The 16797-nt window shown below is 49.6% G+C and overlaps 1 protein-coding gene across 3 annotated transcripts in view; it reads right to left on the bottom strand.

The window, feature by feature from the left end:
* Window positions 1-16797, bottom strand: part of Coro7 (coronin 7) — a 56157-nt gene extending 39360 nt beyond the window's left edge. The window contains exons 1-6 of one of the 3 annotated variants that reach the window (XM_057775646.1): window positions 16651-16797; window positions 13835-13931; window positions 12565-12639; window positions 6652-6722; window positions 6059-6242; window positions 5354-5430 (exon numbers count right to left, since the gene is read on the bottom strand). In XM_057775646.1, the coding sequence (XP_057631629.1) occupies window positions 5354-5430; window positions 6059-6242; window positions 6652-6722; window positions 12565-12639; window positions 13835-13931; window positions 16651-16710 (564 nt within the window). In that variant the 5' untranslated portion in view covers window positions 16711-16797. Of the gene's footprint in view, window positions 1-5353; window positions 5431-6058; window positions 6243-6651; window positions 6723-12564; window positions 12640-13834; window positions 13932-15603; window positions 15865-16405; window positions 16492-16650 lie in introns of those variants that run through there. The other 2 variants (XM_057775648.1, XM_057775647.1) reach the window with 2 other exon arrangements.

The following is a 16797-nucleotide window of genomic DNA, read 5'->3' as shown; positions in this document are numbered from 1 at the left end:
CCTCCTGAGTGCTGGGATTAAAGGTGTGCACCACCACCGCCCAGCTAGCCTTTAGTTTCTAATAATTATCAACATCTGTGTAATTGCAACAATGTATTCCACCAGTGGAAGAGGTAGTGAGGAGAAGCAGGTGCGGGATATGACTGGAATCTTAGCACTTGGGAGGCAGGAGCAGTAAAAGGTTTCCAAATTCAGGGTCAGCCTGGGTTATACAGAGTGAAAAATATAATAATAGGTCTGAGCATGGTGGCATTTGCCTTTAATTCCAGCACTAAGGAGGCAGAGGCAGGAAGATTTCTATGAGGTCAACCTGGTCTATACAGCTACATAGTAAGACCCCATCTCAAAACAGACATCTTAAACACAACAGCAACAAAATACTAAGGGAAATGGATGTAGAGGGAAAATATGGAAATTTTCCTTTTTTTTTTTTTTGTTCTTTTTTGTTTTGTTTTGTTTTTCAAGACAGGGTTTGGAGCCTGTCCTGGAACTAGTTCTTGTAGACCAGGCTGGCCTAGAACTCACAGAGATCCACCTGCCTCTGCCTCCCAAGTGCTGGGGGATTAAAGGTGTGCACCACCACTGCCCAGCAGGAAATTTCTTTATTATGATATATTTTTCTATAAAACAGTTCTAAAATAGTCTGTTAAATAAAAACATTTATTTTTGGGGGGCTGGAGAGATGGTTCAGCAGTTAAGAGCACTGGCTGCTCTCCCAGAAGACTTAAATTCAATTCCCAGCACACACATGGCAGCTCACAACTGCCTGTAACTCCGGTTCCTGAGAACCTAACACCTTGACACCAAATGCACGTAAAATAAAGTTAAATAAATATTAAAAATAAATAAATAAAAATAAAACTCTGCCTAGAAGGGTGACTCGTGCCTATGACCCCAGCATTCAGAAACAGGCGGGGCTGGAGAGACGGCTCAGCAGTTAAGAGCACTGATGTTCTTTTAGAGGACCCACGTTCAATTCCTAGCACCCACATATCAGCTTACAACTGTATAAAACTTCAGTTCCAAGGACCCAAGGGCACCAGGCACCTACATGGTACACAGATACACATACAGACAAAACACTGTATACAAACAAACAATCAAAAAGAAAAACTTAATGCTTGCTCTGTGCATAGCCTGAGTCTGGGCACTTCGGATGAAACAATGCACAGCCAAGCCCCAGTGAGGAGGGAGTTCACAGCTAAGGGCTGCAATCTCTAGCCAGAGTTGTCACAGGAAAACCTGGAAGAAACCCGAGTTGAACCTCAAAAGACAAGCACAAGACAAGGTGGAAAATCCCAAACAAGATGCCGAGACAGGAGCTTGGTGGTGTATGGTGTGAAGGGGAAGGACAGAGAAAGAAGCAGACAGAGGGAGTGGAGGGCAACGGGCAAAAACAGAGCTGGAGGCAGAGAGTGGCTAGAGGGGGCCTGGGAAGCTGGGCGGCCTTAGCGCAGTAGGGAGCTTTCCCAGCTACACTTTTCTTTGTACCAGGCAGAGTCCAGGGCTCAGATCCTGAGCAGAACTGCCCACCACAGTTAGGGCTCCTAGGGCCCTGTGACGTAAGATCAGACACAGGCAGAGAAGGAGCAAACACAACAATGTCGGGCGGTTGGTGGCACACACCTTTAATCCCAGCACTCGGGAGGCAGAGGTAGGTGGTTTTCTGTGAGTTTGAGGCCAACCTGGTCTACAGAGGGAGTTCCAGGACAGCCAGGAATACACAGAGAAACCCTGTCTCAAAAAACAAAACAAAACAAAACAAAATAACAGCAACAAAAAGGAACAGGGAAAAGGGAGAAGCAAGAGGCCCACAGGACAGGAGAGCTGGAGAGTCATCCACAATGAAAGGCTAGAGAACTCACTTCTCACTCTGCAGGGCTAGAGCTGCTGAGGAAAGCTGGAGGCCTCCATTCAAAATGCTAACCTTACTGCTGACCAGCCAGTGGCCGATCAAGACTGAGTCCAATGACAAGGTGATAGAGGTGTCTCCCACGGGGAGGGCACTGAGGTTGGAGGTGCAACATTGTTCTTGGTACATAACAAGCTCCACAGAGGAGACTGAGCATTCGTTGAAGGCTGGGTGCAAATCAGGTTCAGAGTGGGCTAGCCTTGAGGCTGTTCTAGGCCAGGCCAAGAGGCCTAACTAGGCTGCAGGGAGCTCATAGCAGGCCAAGCCCACCATCTGTGATGCCCGTTCGCCCTCTAGTGGCCTCTGGTTTCTTTTCTCAGTCATTAGAGGTCAGGGTTAGTTTGGGTGCTCTGAGAGGCAGAGCTGCCCTACTCTGGCAGAAGGCAGGACAGAGAAACCAGGCGCCTCTGATGGAAGCAGTGTGCCATATAGGCCCAGTCAGGCAGCACAAGCAGCAACTGCACAAAGCTAGAGCCTGTTCCACAAACTCTGGCAAAGAGGGACTCCGACTCTCTTACGCGTGAGCTTGCCTACCACTCCAACAACACTCTCCATGGGCATTTCCAGCTAGCCTGTGGTCATAAGGGGTAGCCTTTTGTTCCCAATACTGTATTAGTAGGGCATGTAGTACCACCTGGGATCTCAAGACACCTTTCCAGCAAAGGAAGGCAGAAGTGGGCATGTATTCTGCAGGAGCTCTAGCCACAATCAAGCTACCCACTAGTCCTTAGGATGTGCAGACAGGTACCGGCCTGGAAGAGATGGTACATCCCCACAGGTGGCACACCTAGGTCTGGAAAGGAGGGAAAGGGGCGGGGTCCCTTTACAAGTTCCTAAGTTTATTGTGCCACCCACTTGGGAAACACATACTTCTTGTCCTGGCTGCTTTGGGCTCTGGATCTAGAGGGGAAATGTCTCCCCAAGGGGAACTAGCATGAGTCCCCTGGGCATGGTCTTCTCCTCCTAACTGCCTTACAAGATAGCAGCAGGCCAGGCAGCGTCCATACTGAGTCAGCCACAGTGCCACCCCTTACTGGGCTATTATTCTTTGTCTTTCCTGGCCAAGTCTGGTGGCAAAACGGGGTTCAGAGCAGGGAAAAAGGAGGGGCTGGACCATCACATCAGTGAGGGAGGGGCACGAGGTTTCTCAAAGGAAGGAGAGGCTGGCCCTGGCTCGGGTGATGTTGTCAGGGCTGGCTTCCTGACTGGGTACCCATTTTCTAGAATGAAGGCCAAGTTTACGTCCTGGGACATGTCTCCCATCCTCTAGTGCCAAACCCAAATAGAAACCAACCAGAGTGTCTCGGGGTAATGTTTTCAATCTCCAGAGCTCAAGATAGCACCTGGGCCGGGCGGTGGTGGCGCACGCCTTTAATCCCAGCACTCGGGAGGCAGAGGCAGGCGGATCTCTGGGAGTTTGAGGCCAGCCTGGTCTACAAGAGCTAGTTCTGGGACGGGCACCAAAGCTACAGAGAAACCCTGTCTCAGAGACCCACATTGGAGCACCAGACTGAAGTCTCACGATCCAAAGGAGGAGCAGAAGGAGAGAGAGCACGAGCAAGGAACTCAGGACCGCGAGGGGTGCACCCACACACTGAGACAATGGGGATGTTCTATCGGGAACTCACCAAGGCCAGCTGGCCGGGGTCTGAAAAAGCATGGGACAAAACCGGACTCGCTGAACATAGCGGACAATGAAGACTACTGAGAACTCACGAACAATGGGCAATGGGTTTTTTTTGTTTGTTTGTTTTTGTTTTTGTTTTTTTCGAGACAGGGTTTCTCTGTGGTTTAGGAGCCTGTCCTGGAACTAGCTCTTGTAGACCAGGCTGGTCTCGAACTCACAGAGATCCGCCTGCCTCTGCCTCCCAAGTGCTGGGATTAAAGGCGTGCGCCACCACCTCCCGGCGGCAATGGGTTTTTGATCCTATTGCACGTACTGGCTTTGTGGGAGCCTAGGTAATTTGGATGCTCACCTTACTAGACCTGGATGGAGGTGGGTGGTCCTTGGATCTCCCCACAGGGCAGGGAACCCTGATTGCTCTTTGGGCTGATGAGGGAGGAAGACTTGATTGGGGGAGGGGGAGGGAGATAGGAGGCGGTGGCAGGGAAGAGGCAGAAATCTTTAAGAAATAAATAAATTAAAAAAAAAAAAAAAAAGACAGCACCTGGAACCTACTGAGTAAGGAACAGTACCAAAAAGGATACTCGGTAAGACTTAGACGTGTGCCTTCCAAAAGATGGCAGACTGAAGGTGAGAACGTGGGAAATAAGGGCTCTTCATGTGTATAGTCCATGGGTCTGGGAGTATTCGGGGCTTAAAGCCTTCATTGGTCCCCATTCCTGGATTCTCTACTCCCCTCTCTGGCTCCATTACCCCCATTCCTTTTGCTATTTTCTGAGATAGGATTTTATATAATTCAGACTGGCCTCAAACTCACAACATGGTCCAGGTTAGCTTTTAACTCCTCATCTCCTGGCCTCTGCCTTCTTACTGTTATGACTGTAGTCATGTACCCTCATTCCTGGCTGCCATTTTTCCTAAGTCTCTTCAGGCCCCGATATCATCAAAAATGTCCCATATCCCAATGCCACCACTCCCAGTTTCCAATATCCTGGTGCACAGCTACCTGGTGAATCCTCCAGCTCGGGTCCCAGGCCCCACTCCCCTTAACTTCTTACCACCACCTTCTCCTAGCAGGCTTATGACTTTTCCCTTCCAAGAGTACCCCCGACGCTGGGCACAAACTGTACCTCCCTTTCCATCCTCTGCTCTATTCTGCTCAGGATTCCATGAGGTCCTGACAAGCGTGGATGCCTGCAAGCACCCCAGCTCAATACACCTCCTACCATGGTAGCAGTACTGTCTAGATCATTCACACAAGGTACTCTCCAACTCACCTCAGTGTGGGGCTCCCCTTGTATCTAAGATCCAAACACTCAGTCCTCACCCTTCACGCCCACTCCACCACCAAATGCTCGATGGCCTCTATCTCTACCAACCCGGAACAAGTACAGTCCTCTTACTCATTCCCTGGTGGCATTCCCCAAACTAAGTCCAGACACTGCCCAGCTCAGCTGGGTTCTGTCCACACGGAAGCCACAGTAGTGTGTCCAATGCCAACTCTGTTCATCCACAGGTCACCACCCGTCCTGCTGTCTATAACTTTCCTGCCTGCCCACTGCCACTGCAACAACACCTGCCCTTGCTCCTGAAGGCTTAGCGCTGTCTCCAGACATCCCACAGACCCATGCTCACTCGCATTCCCACCCTGCCCGAGGAATAAACTCTTCTCACGTTTTCAAACTCAGCCAATGGCCAAGGTCAAATTCCTATTACCAATCCGATCAGTTCAAAACACCACATCCCTTTCAGAGATGAGAACTTCCTGACCATAGTAGCCCCATACTAAGTTTTCAGGCTGCTCGCTGCCTGCTTACCTTGCATGCTGTGCCTACAAGGGCTCCATCCCGGCTCCAAACAGCACTCTGCACAAGGTCCTTGTGGGCCTCCAGCTCTGCAGGGAAACAGCCAAGGTCAGGCACCAGGTGATGAGGGTACCAAGGAAGTAGAGGAGGGTAGGCCTGCTCTGGGGCGACTCGGGAGCAGAGTCAGCAGCCTGGAGGGGCAGGGCGGCAGCTCCATCCAAACATGCGACAGATGCATCTAGAGGCTTCCTTCCTTAAGCCTGCCCGCATCGGGATATGCCTCTACTTAACAGTCTTCTGAGATCCCTGTTTCTCAGCCTGGCTCTCGTCTTCCACGCTCACTTCTGCTCTCTCTAACGCACACACCCACTATGTCATCCTTGCCTTTGCTCTTCTATGTCCCACCTCCTTCTGCAATTTGGGGGTTTGGAATACAAGAGATGCCTACTGGAAACAGAGAGTGATATATCTATCACAAAGCTTTAAAATGTATACTATCTGCCTATCATACTATGGTACTTTTTTTTTTTTTTTTTTTTTTTTTAGGTTTCTGGTGTGGAACCCAGAGCCTTAGGAACGCAAGGCAAGCACTCATCACTGAGTTGTACCCCATCGTTGATACATTTCCCCCCACACTACTAAAAACACCAACAGAGAAGGCAAGGGCTGTCCAGATGGGGGTGCCAGAGAAGGGCAGCCACTCCGGAGTGGCCGTACCTGTCAGGGGCTGCTGCTTGGCTACATCCCAGACCTTCACAGCCCTGCCAGCTGTGCTCACCAGAACACCATCTGACGTGGGGTGGAACTGCAATGCTTCTACTGCAAGCTCCTCGGGACCCAGCACCACTCCAGGCACAGAGGGAAGGGTGTCTCCGGTGCCTGGCAGCCGCCAGAGTTTTATCTGAAAGAAAGACCAAGTTTGTGGTACTTGGTCTAGGAGCCTCACTGCTAGGAGCCTCACTGCTACATACAGTCAGGCCTGCCCAGAGCAATCCTGGTCTCAGCAAGCAAGGTCCCCTGCTAAGACAAGGCCAATACATTAGAGGTCGAGGCATCTCACCTGCTAGGGCTTGAGAGCCACACATCCCATCATGGACAGGTGGGAGTCCAACTCAGGGAGACTAGGGTGTGATCAGAGACCAACAAGGGTGCCTTGTGAGTGTTGCAGTCAAGCCTTGGAAGGACAGATCATAACAGCAGCTCTGAGCAGGGACTTGGGGCCAGCAAGGGCATGTATAGAGGTCAGGGCTCAGAGACCCCAGGCTATAGAGGGCGGGTCATAAGCAGCTCTTCTAACCAGCCCCACTCACCATCCTGTCGGCTGAAGCTGAAGCCAGAAGGAAGTCATCAAATGGAGAGAAGTCCAGGTCAGTGACCAGATCTGTATGGAGGAGCAATCAGAACTGCTGAATGTCCCTTTCAGACCCAGTGAGCTCCTTCCGGAGTTTCAGCGGTGACACCTTTGCCCACATTAAGAAGCCACGCTCCCTCTGGACACATATAGGTCTCTTCCTACAACACATATCCTGGTGAGTCCTTGGGCTGCTGTTTCTGTAGTCCTATTGGAACACAGCTCCACCATGCATTGGCATGTGTGTGGTCTGTGTTGCTTCCAGCAACAACTGAAGAGTTGAGTAACTTTATTTGGTTTGGTCAGTTGGTTTTCTGTTCTTGTTTTTTTTTTTTTTTTTTGTTTTTTTGTTTTTTTTTTTTTAAATGTGCTGAGGATCAAACCCAGGGCACCGTATATGCTAAGCACACACTCTACCACCATGAAGCACATGCTACCCAGGGTTAAGTAGCTGGAACAGAAACTGTGTAGTCTCTGCATCCTAAAATGCACACTGCCTTGAACTTTGTCGAAAATGTCTGATGGCCCTTCTCTGCACATTAACACAGAATCACATGGTTTAGTATAGAGTCTTTCTGACTAGTTTCTGTTTTTTAATTTTAATTTTTAATGGGTGCTTTGCCTGCGGGTGTATGTCTGTACACCACTTGCATGCCTGATGTCCATAGAGGCCAAAAAGATGTCAGGTCCCCTGGAAATGGAATTACAGATGCTTGTGAACCACCACATAGGGTGATAGAAATTGAGCCCCAGTCCTCCTGGAGAGCCACAAGTGCTCTTAAGTGCTAAACTATCTCTCTAGTCCTCTCTCTCTGCTTTTCCATTTAATATGCATGAATAGTTTGCCTGCAGAGTATGTATGGGCATCACACCCATTCAGCACCCAGGCCCAGGAGAGGGCATCAGATTCCCCTGGAAGTGGAGTTCCAGACAGTTGTGAGCAGCAATGTGGGTGTTGGGAACTGAACCTGGATTCTCTTCAAGAAAAGCAGTAGTAGCCGGGCGGTAGTGGTGCACACCTTTAATCCCAGCACTCGGGAGGCAGAGGCAGGCGGATCTCTGTGAGTTCGAGGCCAGCCTGGTCTACAAGAGCTAGTTCCAGGACAGGCACCAAAGCTACAGAGAAACCCTGTCTTGAAAAACCAAAAAAAAAAAAAAAAAAAAAAAGCAGTAGTATTAACTGCTGAATCACCTCTCCAGCTCCTCTCTTTCTTGTGGTTTTGAGATCAATTTCTGATGTAACATATAACAAATCAGTTTTCTCAGCTTTTTTTTTTCCTGCCTGCATGTATCCCTGCAGGCGGGAAGAGGGCACCAGATCTCATTACAGATGGTTGTGAGCCACCATGTGGTTGCTGGGAATTGAACTCAGGACTTCTGGTAGAACAGCCAGTGTTCTTATCCTCTGAGCCATCTCTCCAGCCCTCCCCCTTTCTTTTCTTAAGATAGTCTTATGTAGCCCAGGGTCACCTCAGACTTGATATATTGTATATATTGTAGGAAATAATCTTTAACTCCTGATTTTCCTGTCTTTTCTTCTCAAATGCTGGGATTAAAAGGATGTGCCACCATGTTTATTTTTAAACATATATTTTACACACATATATTTACATACATAATGAATTTTTAATTAACTTACTTTAATTAGTGTATATATATGTAGGCATGCACATGTCATGGCAGCATGTAAAGATCGGAGGACAGCTCTATTGAAAAGTTCACTACTGTCTTTTTGTGAGATCCAACGATCAAACTTATACCGTCAGGCCTGCGTAAAAGTGCCTCTACCTAGCTGGGTGGTGGCGCACGCCTTTAATCCCAGCACTCAGGAGGCAGAGGCAGGTGGATCTCTGTGAGTTCGAGGCCAGCATGGTCTACATAGCAAGTTTCAGGACAGGCTCCAAAACTACAGAGAAACCCTGTCTCAAAAACAAAAAAACAGAAACAAACCCCTGAAGCTCAGAACCAGAATCAGGATCTAGACATGCCAGCTCTCACCTCTGCCTCTTGGTGTTTTCTACCTATGAGGGAACTACCCCAGGAAAGCAGTGCGTCCCCTATCAACAGCATACTCTACATGAGAGCTGCAATACTCATCTGTGGGCAGACAGGTAGCTTTGGTGCAGGGGTAACTTTGGAGTCTTCCTCTGCAGAAGCCCTGGTAGCAGGCTGCCCTTGGGTGTAATGAGCTCTAGTTCCCCGGAACCCTCCCTAAGCTGGACCTCACAGCACAGATCTTTTCTCTCTTTGTTTTGTTTTGTTTTTCAAGACTGAGTTTCTCTGAACAACAGCCCTAGCTGTCATGGAACTAGCTCTGTAGACCAGGCTGGCCTTGAACTCACAGAGATCTGCCTGCCTCTGCCTCCTGAGTGCTGGGATTAAAGGTGCGCGCCACCACTGTAGCACAGATCTTTAAGTCTGTAATTCTAGCTTTTTGGGAAGTTGGGACAACCCCATGAGAGGCTGTCTCAAAAATAAAGTTAGAAAAATATAAAAAGATGCCGGGCAGTGGTGGCACATGCCTTTAGTCTCAGCACTTGAGAGGCAGAGGCAAATGAGTTCAAGGCCAGTTTCATCACAGAGCAAGTTCAAGGATAGCCAAGACTGCACAAACTCTGTCTCAAAAAACAAAACAAGAGCAACACACACACATATATAATGTATATACACATATGTATATAAAATATACAGACATACACATATATAAGGTTAAGGAGGTACAGAGGGAAAAATCTGCTCTAGAGATACTAAATGCTGTTCTGGCCTACATAAGTGCCAATGATGAGAGACCCTGAGTATATTAGACTCTGACCATTGCCCTGCCTTTGAAGGTTCCCTGCCTTTCAGCCTTTCATCTTGGAGTATGCTCGCCTGGGTCACCTAGCAGCCAGAGGAGCAGAGCAACGGGGGCATCTAGAACAGCCTGAGATGTAGGTAGTAGGGCTGGCCATGGGACCTGCCGCTGTTCCAATGGAGAAAAGGCAGCACGCCCAGGTTCTGAAGCAGATGCTGGAACTAGCCCTCAGCCCACTCCCTTGTAGCTGTGTTCTTCTAAGCAGGTTTCTTACCCTTCGGGGTTTGGTATCCTCATTTTCTAGTTGGGAATTGACTGCAGCACTGACTGCTGGGTTGTCATGGGAATTCAGGGAGGTCTATGTGTGCAAGGACTCACCCTGTGACTCAATTTCATTACCATGTTTCCTCTTTTGTTAGATGCCAGCTGCCTGTTCTACTGCCTGATCCTGCTGGCTAGAAATCCAGACCAAAGTCATTGTAAGGGGCCGCCTGTCCATACCCACACACTTTCCTTGTCTCTCCTGGCTGGAAGGAAAGCAGGATTCTCACCCACATCAAGGCAAGCAGTAGGGACAGCAGTGGTGCCTCTGGCATTGCTGATGCTGGCTCGCTGTCCCATCTGCAGTGTCGTCCTTACCCGCCACCTCCACGCTTCTTCTTCACCCCAAAGCACCAGCCTTGTTTTCCCTTTTTAGCTCTGGTTCATCCTGCACCAGCGTATTCCCCTCCCTAGTATAAAACTGAGATCCACTCCAGCGTGGGGTGAATCCTGGGAGCCTTCCACAATTGGAGGTGCAGCCAGATATGCTACTTTAGGAGGAACTGGGCTGGGTGACTGTGGTTTCCAAGGGTTTCCTGCCTGCTTTCCTGTCAACCTTGGGTGGCTCTGATCATGAGAACTGGAGAGTAAAATGATGGCTGCCTTGGACCACTGTGCTAAGGATTCTTTTTTTTTGTTTGTTTTTCTTTTTGTTTTTGTTTTTCGAGACAGGGTTTCTCTGTGGTTTTTGCAGCCTGTCCTGGAACTAGCTCTTGTAGACCAGGCTGGTCTCGAACTCACAGAGATCCGCCTGCCTCTGCCTCCCAAGTGCTGGGATTAAAGGCGTGTGCCACCACCACCCGGCTGTGCTAAGGATTCTACTAACCACAAGAGGATCTAGATAATCAGAAGTGTTCGGAAACAGGATGCTCGTACATATAACTATCTTTATAACTGGCAGCTAATGCCGGGTAGTGTGGCACACACCTTTAATCCCAGCGCTCAGGAGGCAGAGGCAGGAAGATCTCTTTTGAGTTCGAGGCCAGCCTGGTCTACAGAGTGAATTCTAGGACAGGTTCCAAAGCTATATAGAGAAACCCTGTCCCAAAACAATACCAATAACAAAAAACTGGCAGCTAACAACCATCTTTACCTCCAATTCCAGAAGATCCAATAGCAAAGGCACTGCATGATCATGGTAAACAAATGCATGCAAAACAGCCACACATATTTTTTGTTGTTGTTGTTTTTCGAGACAGGGTTTCTCTGTGGCTTTGGAGCCTGTCCTGGAACTAGCTCTGTAGACCAGGCTGGTCTCAAACTCACAGAGATCCGCCTGCCTCTGCCTCCCAAGTGCTGGGATTAAAGGCGTGAGCCACCATCGCCCGGCCACACATATTAAAACAAAACAAGAAAAACAAAAACAACCACACATATTAAAACAGAAAGAAAACAAAAAACTTAACAAAAATCAACAATTCACCTTTCAAAAAAGAACACTATATATGGTACCCAAATGACATCCGAAACTTTCAAAGTTTGGATTAGTAGGCTGGAGAGATGGCTCAGTAGTTTTTTTTTTTTTTTTTGGTTTTTCGAGACAGGGTTTCTCTGTGGCTTTGGAGCCTGTCCTGGAACTAGCTCTTGTAGACCAGGCTGGTCTCGAACTCACAGAGATCCACCTGCCTCTGCCTCCCAAGTGCTGGGATTAAAGGCGTGCGCCACCACCGCCCGGCTTGATGGCTCAGTAGTTAAAAGCACTGGCTGCCCTTTCAGAGGACCTGGGTTCAATTCCCAGTATCAATATGGTGCTATGTATGAAGCATCGGTAACTTCCATTTCAAGAAATCTGACAACTTCTGGTTTCCTCAGGCACCAGACATGCATGTGATGCACATACACGCAGGCAAAACACCCATACGCATAAAAAAAATGTACAAAATTTAGATTGGGTTAGATGTGGTATTTAACCCCAGCACTCAGGAGGCATATGCAGTTCAAGTCCAGCCTATTCTACAGAGCGAGTTCCAGGACAGTCAGGGCTTCACAGAGAAACCCTGTCTCAAAAATCAAAACAAAACAAATTTAGACTGGAAAACACCCAGAGGACTCTACATAAACCTTGGCTTTTATTATTAATGACTTAATCCTCACCATCATAACTCTGACATTAAGCAGCACCCCTACTTTTGACTCTCCCTCCTCCTACCCTGCCTAAGGACTAAGGATTTATTCTTTTCCTTCACCCCAGGTCTTCAACATGAGAGCTCTAGCCCATAGGGCTAAAGCTATAGAGACAGAGCCAACTAGGTCAATGCCTAGAGGATAGCAAACTTTCCCCAAAGTGGGCAGGCTGCCAGGCAGGCTGCTGGTGACCCCAGAAGCAGCTGCAGCAAACAAAAGCCCTTTGTAAGGGCCCAATCCCACCCTGCAGCCCAGCACAACTACTTCCTTGGACGGCTTTTAGCAGCCTGGCTGGGAAGAGGCCTTAGAAATGAGTGGTGTCCTGCTGGACTCCAGAGAACACAGGGAAGGAGCCACATGAGTTTTGTGTGTATGTGTGTGTGTGTGTGTGTGTGTGCCTGTGTTCTCAGGTAAGATATCTGGGTGTCCAGGACTGATACTGCACGTCCTTCTCCTGCTGATGAACTGGAACGTCCAGCTTCCCTCCTCCAGGCCAGAACCCCAAACCAGGTGCAGCTTTCTGACCCCACGTATCTTGCAGAACACACATAGTGGGGACAAGAAGCCACAGGCAGTGGGACCAAGTATGCGTGAATCCCTGAACCCAGGCTTCTTCGATCAAGCACCACTCACCTGAATGGCAGCCAAGGTAGGCCACGTGCCTCTTGCTCTCTCCATGGCCTTCCTGAGATATGATGCCCAACACACCTATTAAACAAACACAGGGGTTCTGACTTTGAGATTAATGGGTGCCACTTACCTCCCTTCAGAGGACTTCAAGAGGAGACCAGACCCAAAACCAGGCGACGGGAGGCAGAGGCAAGTGGATCTTTGTGAGTTCGAGACCAGCCTGGTCTACAAGAGCTAGTTCCAGGACAGGCTCCAAAGCTACGGAGAAACCCTGTCTCGGAAAAAAAAAAACCAAAAAACAAACAAACAAACAAAAAAACCAAGCGACCTCCCGAAAGCCAGCTGTCACTTTTCTTCCTGACTTTGAAGGGACCTAGTTCGTCTCTGTCTTGACCTCTGCACTGGATGTCAAGAACACCGGAAAAGAGGCTTGCTTCTTCACACACTGCAGATCATCTGAGAGCTTGGCTTTGGGCAACCTTTGGGCTTTCCTCCCATCTTCACCAGAGAAGGAAGCCAGCACCCCAAACCAGGTTGGGGGACCAAGAGAAAAACTAGAGACCATGTGAGATGGTTCACCTGGGAGACCGAGGCAAGAGAATCCTGTGTGCTGGGGGCTGGCTTGGGCTACAATGTGAGACTCTATCTATAAAAACTAAAGGGATGGGTGTGAGGTGGGGGTAGAGAGTGGGCAAGGATAGTACTTACGAACCTTTGGACCCAGCTCTTCTTAAAGTCCTGAGTTAGCCGAAAAGGTATTTATCCTGTGCTTACGTTATTTTGTCTGTGTTGTCTCAAACAGCCAAGGGAGTCCCAAATAACACAGGGCTTTTTTTTTTTTTTTTTTTTTTTTCTGGGGTTTTGTTTTTTTCTTTGAGACAGGGTCTGGGTAGCTCAGGCTGGCTTGCATCTCACGCTGTTCCAGACTTGGCCTCCTGGAGCACAGATTATAGGTATGCTGCTCCACACCTGGCACAGGGCTCTTCAGACTGTCATTATCATCCCAGCCACCCAAGGCCCAGATACAAGGTGGGGAATTGTCTGTGGCATGGCTGAAAACAGAAGCATCGGGTTCTTTCCTGCCTGGCTAGAACAGCCATCATGATTTGTGTACGAGCACTCCCTACAAGGTGAGCAGTTTATAGGGGTCTAAGGCCTGTCCGGCCCCACCAGCTCCAGCCGTTCCAACTCTCCAGTGTGAATGGAGCTTGCGCTTCTTCATCCTATCTATGGTGATGATGTTTGAACCTTTCTCCCATATTTACTTCCCTACCTGGGCGGTCGGAGTTGAAGGCAATGAAGCTGCAGCTTGATTTGATGTGGTTCCCACATGTGGGGGTAGTTCCAGCACGAATGTCACTGATCCAGGCCTGCAAATGAACAATAAGCCAATAAGCAAGATGGTTGGTGTCAGGTCTCTGCTCGTGCCTAGAGAGGGCCCTGATACAGGAAACTCCATCTTTGGTGTATGTGTGTGTGTGTGTGTGTGTGTGTGTGTGTGTGTGCGTGCGTGTATTACACATGTGTGAATGTGGAGGCCAGAGGACAACCTCTGGTGTTATTCTGCAGGGGCCACCCACTTTTTTTGTTTCATTTTGTTTAGAGACAGGGTTTCTCTGTGTAGCCCTGGCCATCCTGGAACTAGCTCTGTAGATCAGTTTGACCTTGAACCCAGAGATCCACCTGCCTCTGCCTCCCATTTGTTAAGATTAAAGGCATGTACCACCACTGTCCAGCCCCACTTTGGTTTTTGAGACCCAGAATATGGAACTCACAAATTCAGCGAGGCTGGCTGACTAGTGAACTGTCTGTGAGCTGAGCAGTGATTACAGGCACATAGCATCACCTTAGGTTCTGGACATGAAACTCGTGTTTTCATGCAGGCCCAGCAAGCAGGTTACTAATAAACTCATTTCCTCAGCCCTAGGGAACTCCGCCTGTGTTCTGCACCATCAGAGAAGTACTCCTTTGGATATGGAATTGAACTTTTTTGGATCTGTCCCAGAGTCCTCTACAAAATACCAAATGTTCTTGAAATAATCTAAGTAGCTAAGAGGGTGATTTTCTTTCGCAAATCAGTTCCCTAATAAGGAGGAGGAGGCTGTCAGAAGCAGGCGCATGTGTCTGTGGAAGGAATATTTCAGTTCAGAGAGGGGGAAGGTGACAAAGAAGTGACAACTTAACAGAAGTTGGGCTTGGCTTCTGCAGATTCTCTGCAGAGGGCTTTCCTGGGGCCGAAGGACCCCTTGAAAACACCCATACTCAGCAGGAGAAGGTAAAGACCTGGCTTCCTCAGAGCATGCTCTTCCCTTGCCTAAGTGAAAAGCAATAATGTGAACACCCCCACATGTGGGGGAGAGGAAGAGCACCTGTCCTGCACCTGAGAGCAGCAAGGTGCCCGTTTCCTCGGCGACAAAGCACCCACACTCCCACGTTTGTTGTCCATTTCCACCCAGTAGAACATCAGTACCATACGTTACTTTTTTTTTCAAGACAGAGTTTCTCTGTAGCTTTGGAGCCTGTCCTTGAACTAGCTCTTGTTGACCAGGCTGGTCTCGAACTCACAGAGATCCTCCTGCCTCTGCCTCCCAAGTGCTGGGATTAAAGGCTCCTACCTGGCTCCCATACCTTACGTTACTTTTCCTTCCTGATTCATGTTTACTCTACAGAGACAGACAACAGCTTTGAAAGGGAGAATGGACAGCCTGCTCGCCCACCTCCAATCACACAAACTGTTTTCAGCCCTCCCTGAGGCCCCTAGTTCCATGGACCTGTCTCTTTAACTTGTTGGATGGAGGTCCACACAGGAAGGCGCCCCTGAAGGTCTCCCCAGTCCCCTCCAGTAGTAATTACTGCACTCCTAGCAATGCTCTTGATTCAAACATAAACTTCCTCTCAACCTTTTAATGACTCCACACTGTACTCAGAACAAAACCCAACTTCCTCCTCTGCAGCTCTGCCCTGTACTCATCCATCACTCTGCCCTCTGTCCATCCTGGGTCCACTTTCTATTTTCTCACTGGGCTTTTTCTTACTTCTTACCCTTCTGGCCTCAGCTGCAATCCACCTCCCAGGCAGCGTTCTCCACAATGGTGAAGTAAACCCCGACTTCAGCAATTCACATCATAGCGCACACCCACACACCCCTGGGTGTTCTTCAACGCAGTATAGTGTGCTTGCTGGCCATCTTCCTCCTGAGGCTGTTAAGTGCCACAGGGGAGGGGAAATGCCATAATTCACTTCCCGAGCTCATGAAGCTGGGCAGCACACAGGCACGGAGAGGATACTGTCCAGAGAAGGAAACGGAGAAGGGCTGTCATAACTTGCTTTGGGCCACTGACGGTCACTAGAGGTCAATTCCTAAGCCCAATTATCCGAAGATAGTCCAGGCTTTCCAAATAATAGGGAGATAGGCCCGGGTCAGCATGGTCTCTGAAGCAAACTCAACAAGCATGCTGTCCTTCTCGACACTTCCTTTAGGCTCCACCTGCTCTAGCTTCTCCAGGCCCTAACCACTACCAGTAGCATCACCCTAGTAAGAGAAGAGCTTGCACCAGCAGAAGAGGAAGAGCCGGCGGAAACCCAAGGGAGGAAGCCTGCCTGGCCAAGGGGCTCCCTCCCCAGATGACACCCTCACTCTCCCGGAGACAAGAAAAGGGTGCATCTCTGCATAGGCCGGCCCCAGGCAGGGGTGATCCTAGACATCAGGAAAGAGAAGCCCCAAGTCTGCAGTTTCCCAGCCTGGCTCCCAGCAAGGCCGACCGGAAGCAGAGGCCTGGACGCGGCTGGGAGGACTGCGAGGCCTCCTGGGGGTCCCAGGGCAAGAGAAACTGGCCAGGCCTACCGGGATCACTCAGTGGCCAGGGCGCGTCACTAGAGCTCCGGACTCTGTCCTCTAGGCAGTGAAGGGGCGGCCTGGACTCTGGGGCTCAGCTGAAGGGAGCGGTTCCGGGTGGAAAGCTCGGGGGCGGGGAGGGGCGGGGTAGAGAGTCTCTGCAGCCCAGGGTGTGCAGTACGCCGGCTCGCACAAGAGGATGGCAGGCATCTGGGACCAGGAGCGAGGGATCGGGGTCCGCGGTCTGGGCTCACCTCTCGGCGGGACGGCCGGGCCTCCATGTGCCGAAACTTGGACACCTTAAAGCGGTTCATGGCGGCTGGGACAGAGCGAGTGCAGCCTCGACGACTAGGGGAGTCAGCTCTCAGGTGCGCGGTAGGAAGCTACCCGGGACTCCCGCA

This window comes from Chionomys nivalis, chromosome 7 (assembly GCF_950005125.1).
Source record: "Chionomys nivalis chromosome 7, mChiNiv1.1, whole genome shotgun sequence".
Taxonomy (NCBI): domain Eukaryota; kingdom Metazoa; phylum Chordata; class Mammalia; order Rodentia; family Cricetidae; genus Chionomys; species Chionomys nivalis.
Note: the sequence above shows the minus strand (reverse complement) of the source record. Positions and strands in the feature narration are given on the sequence as shown.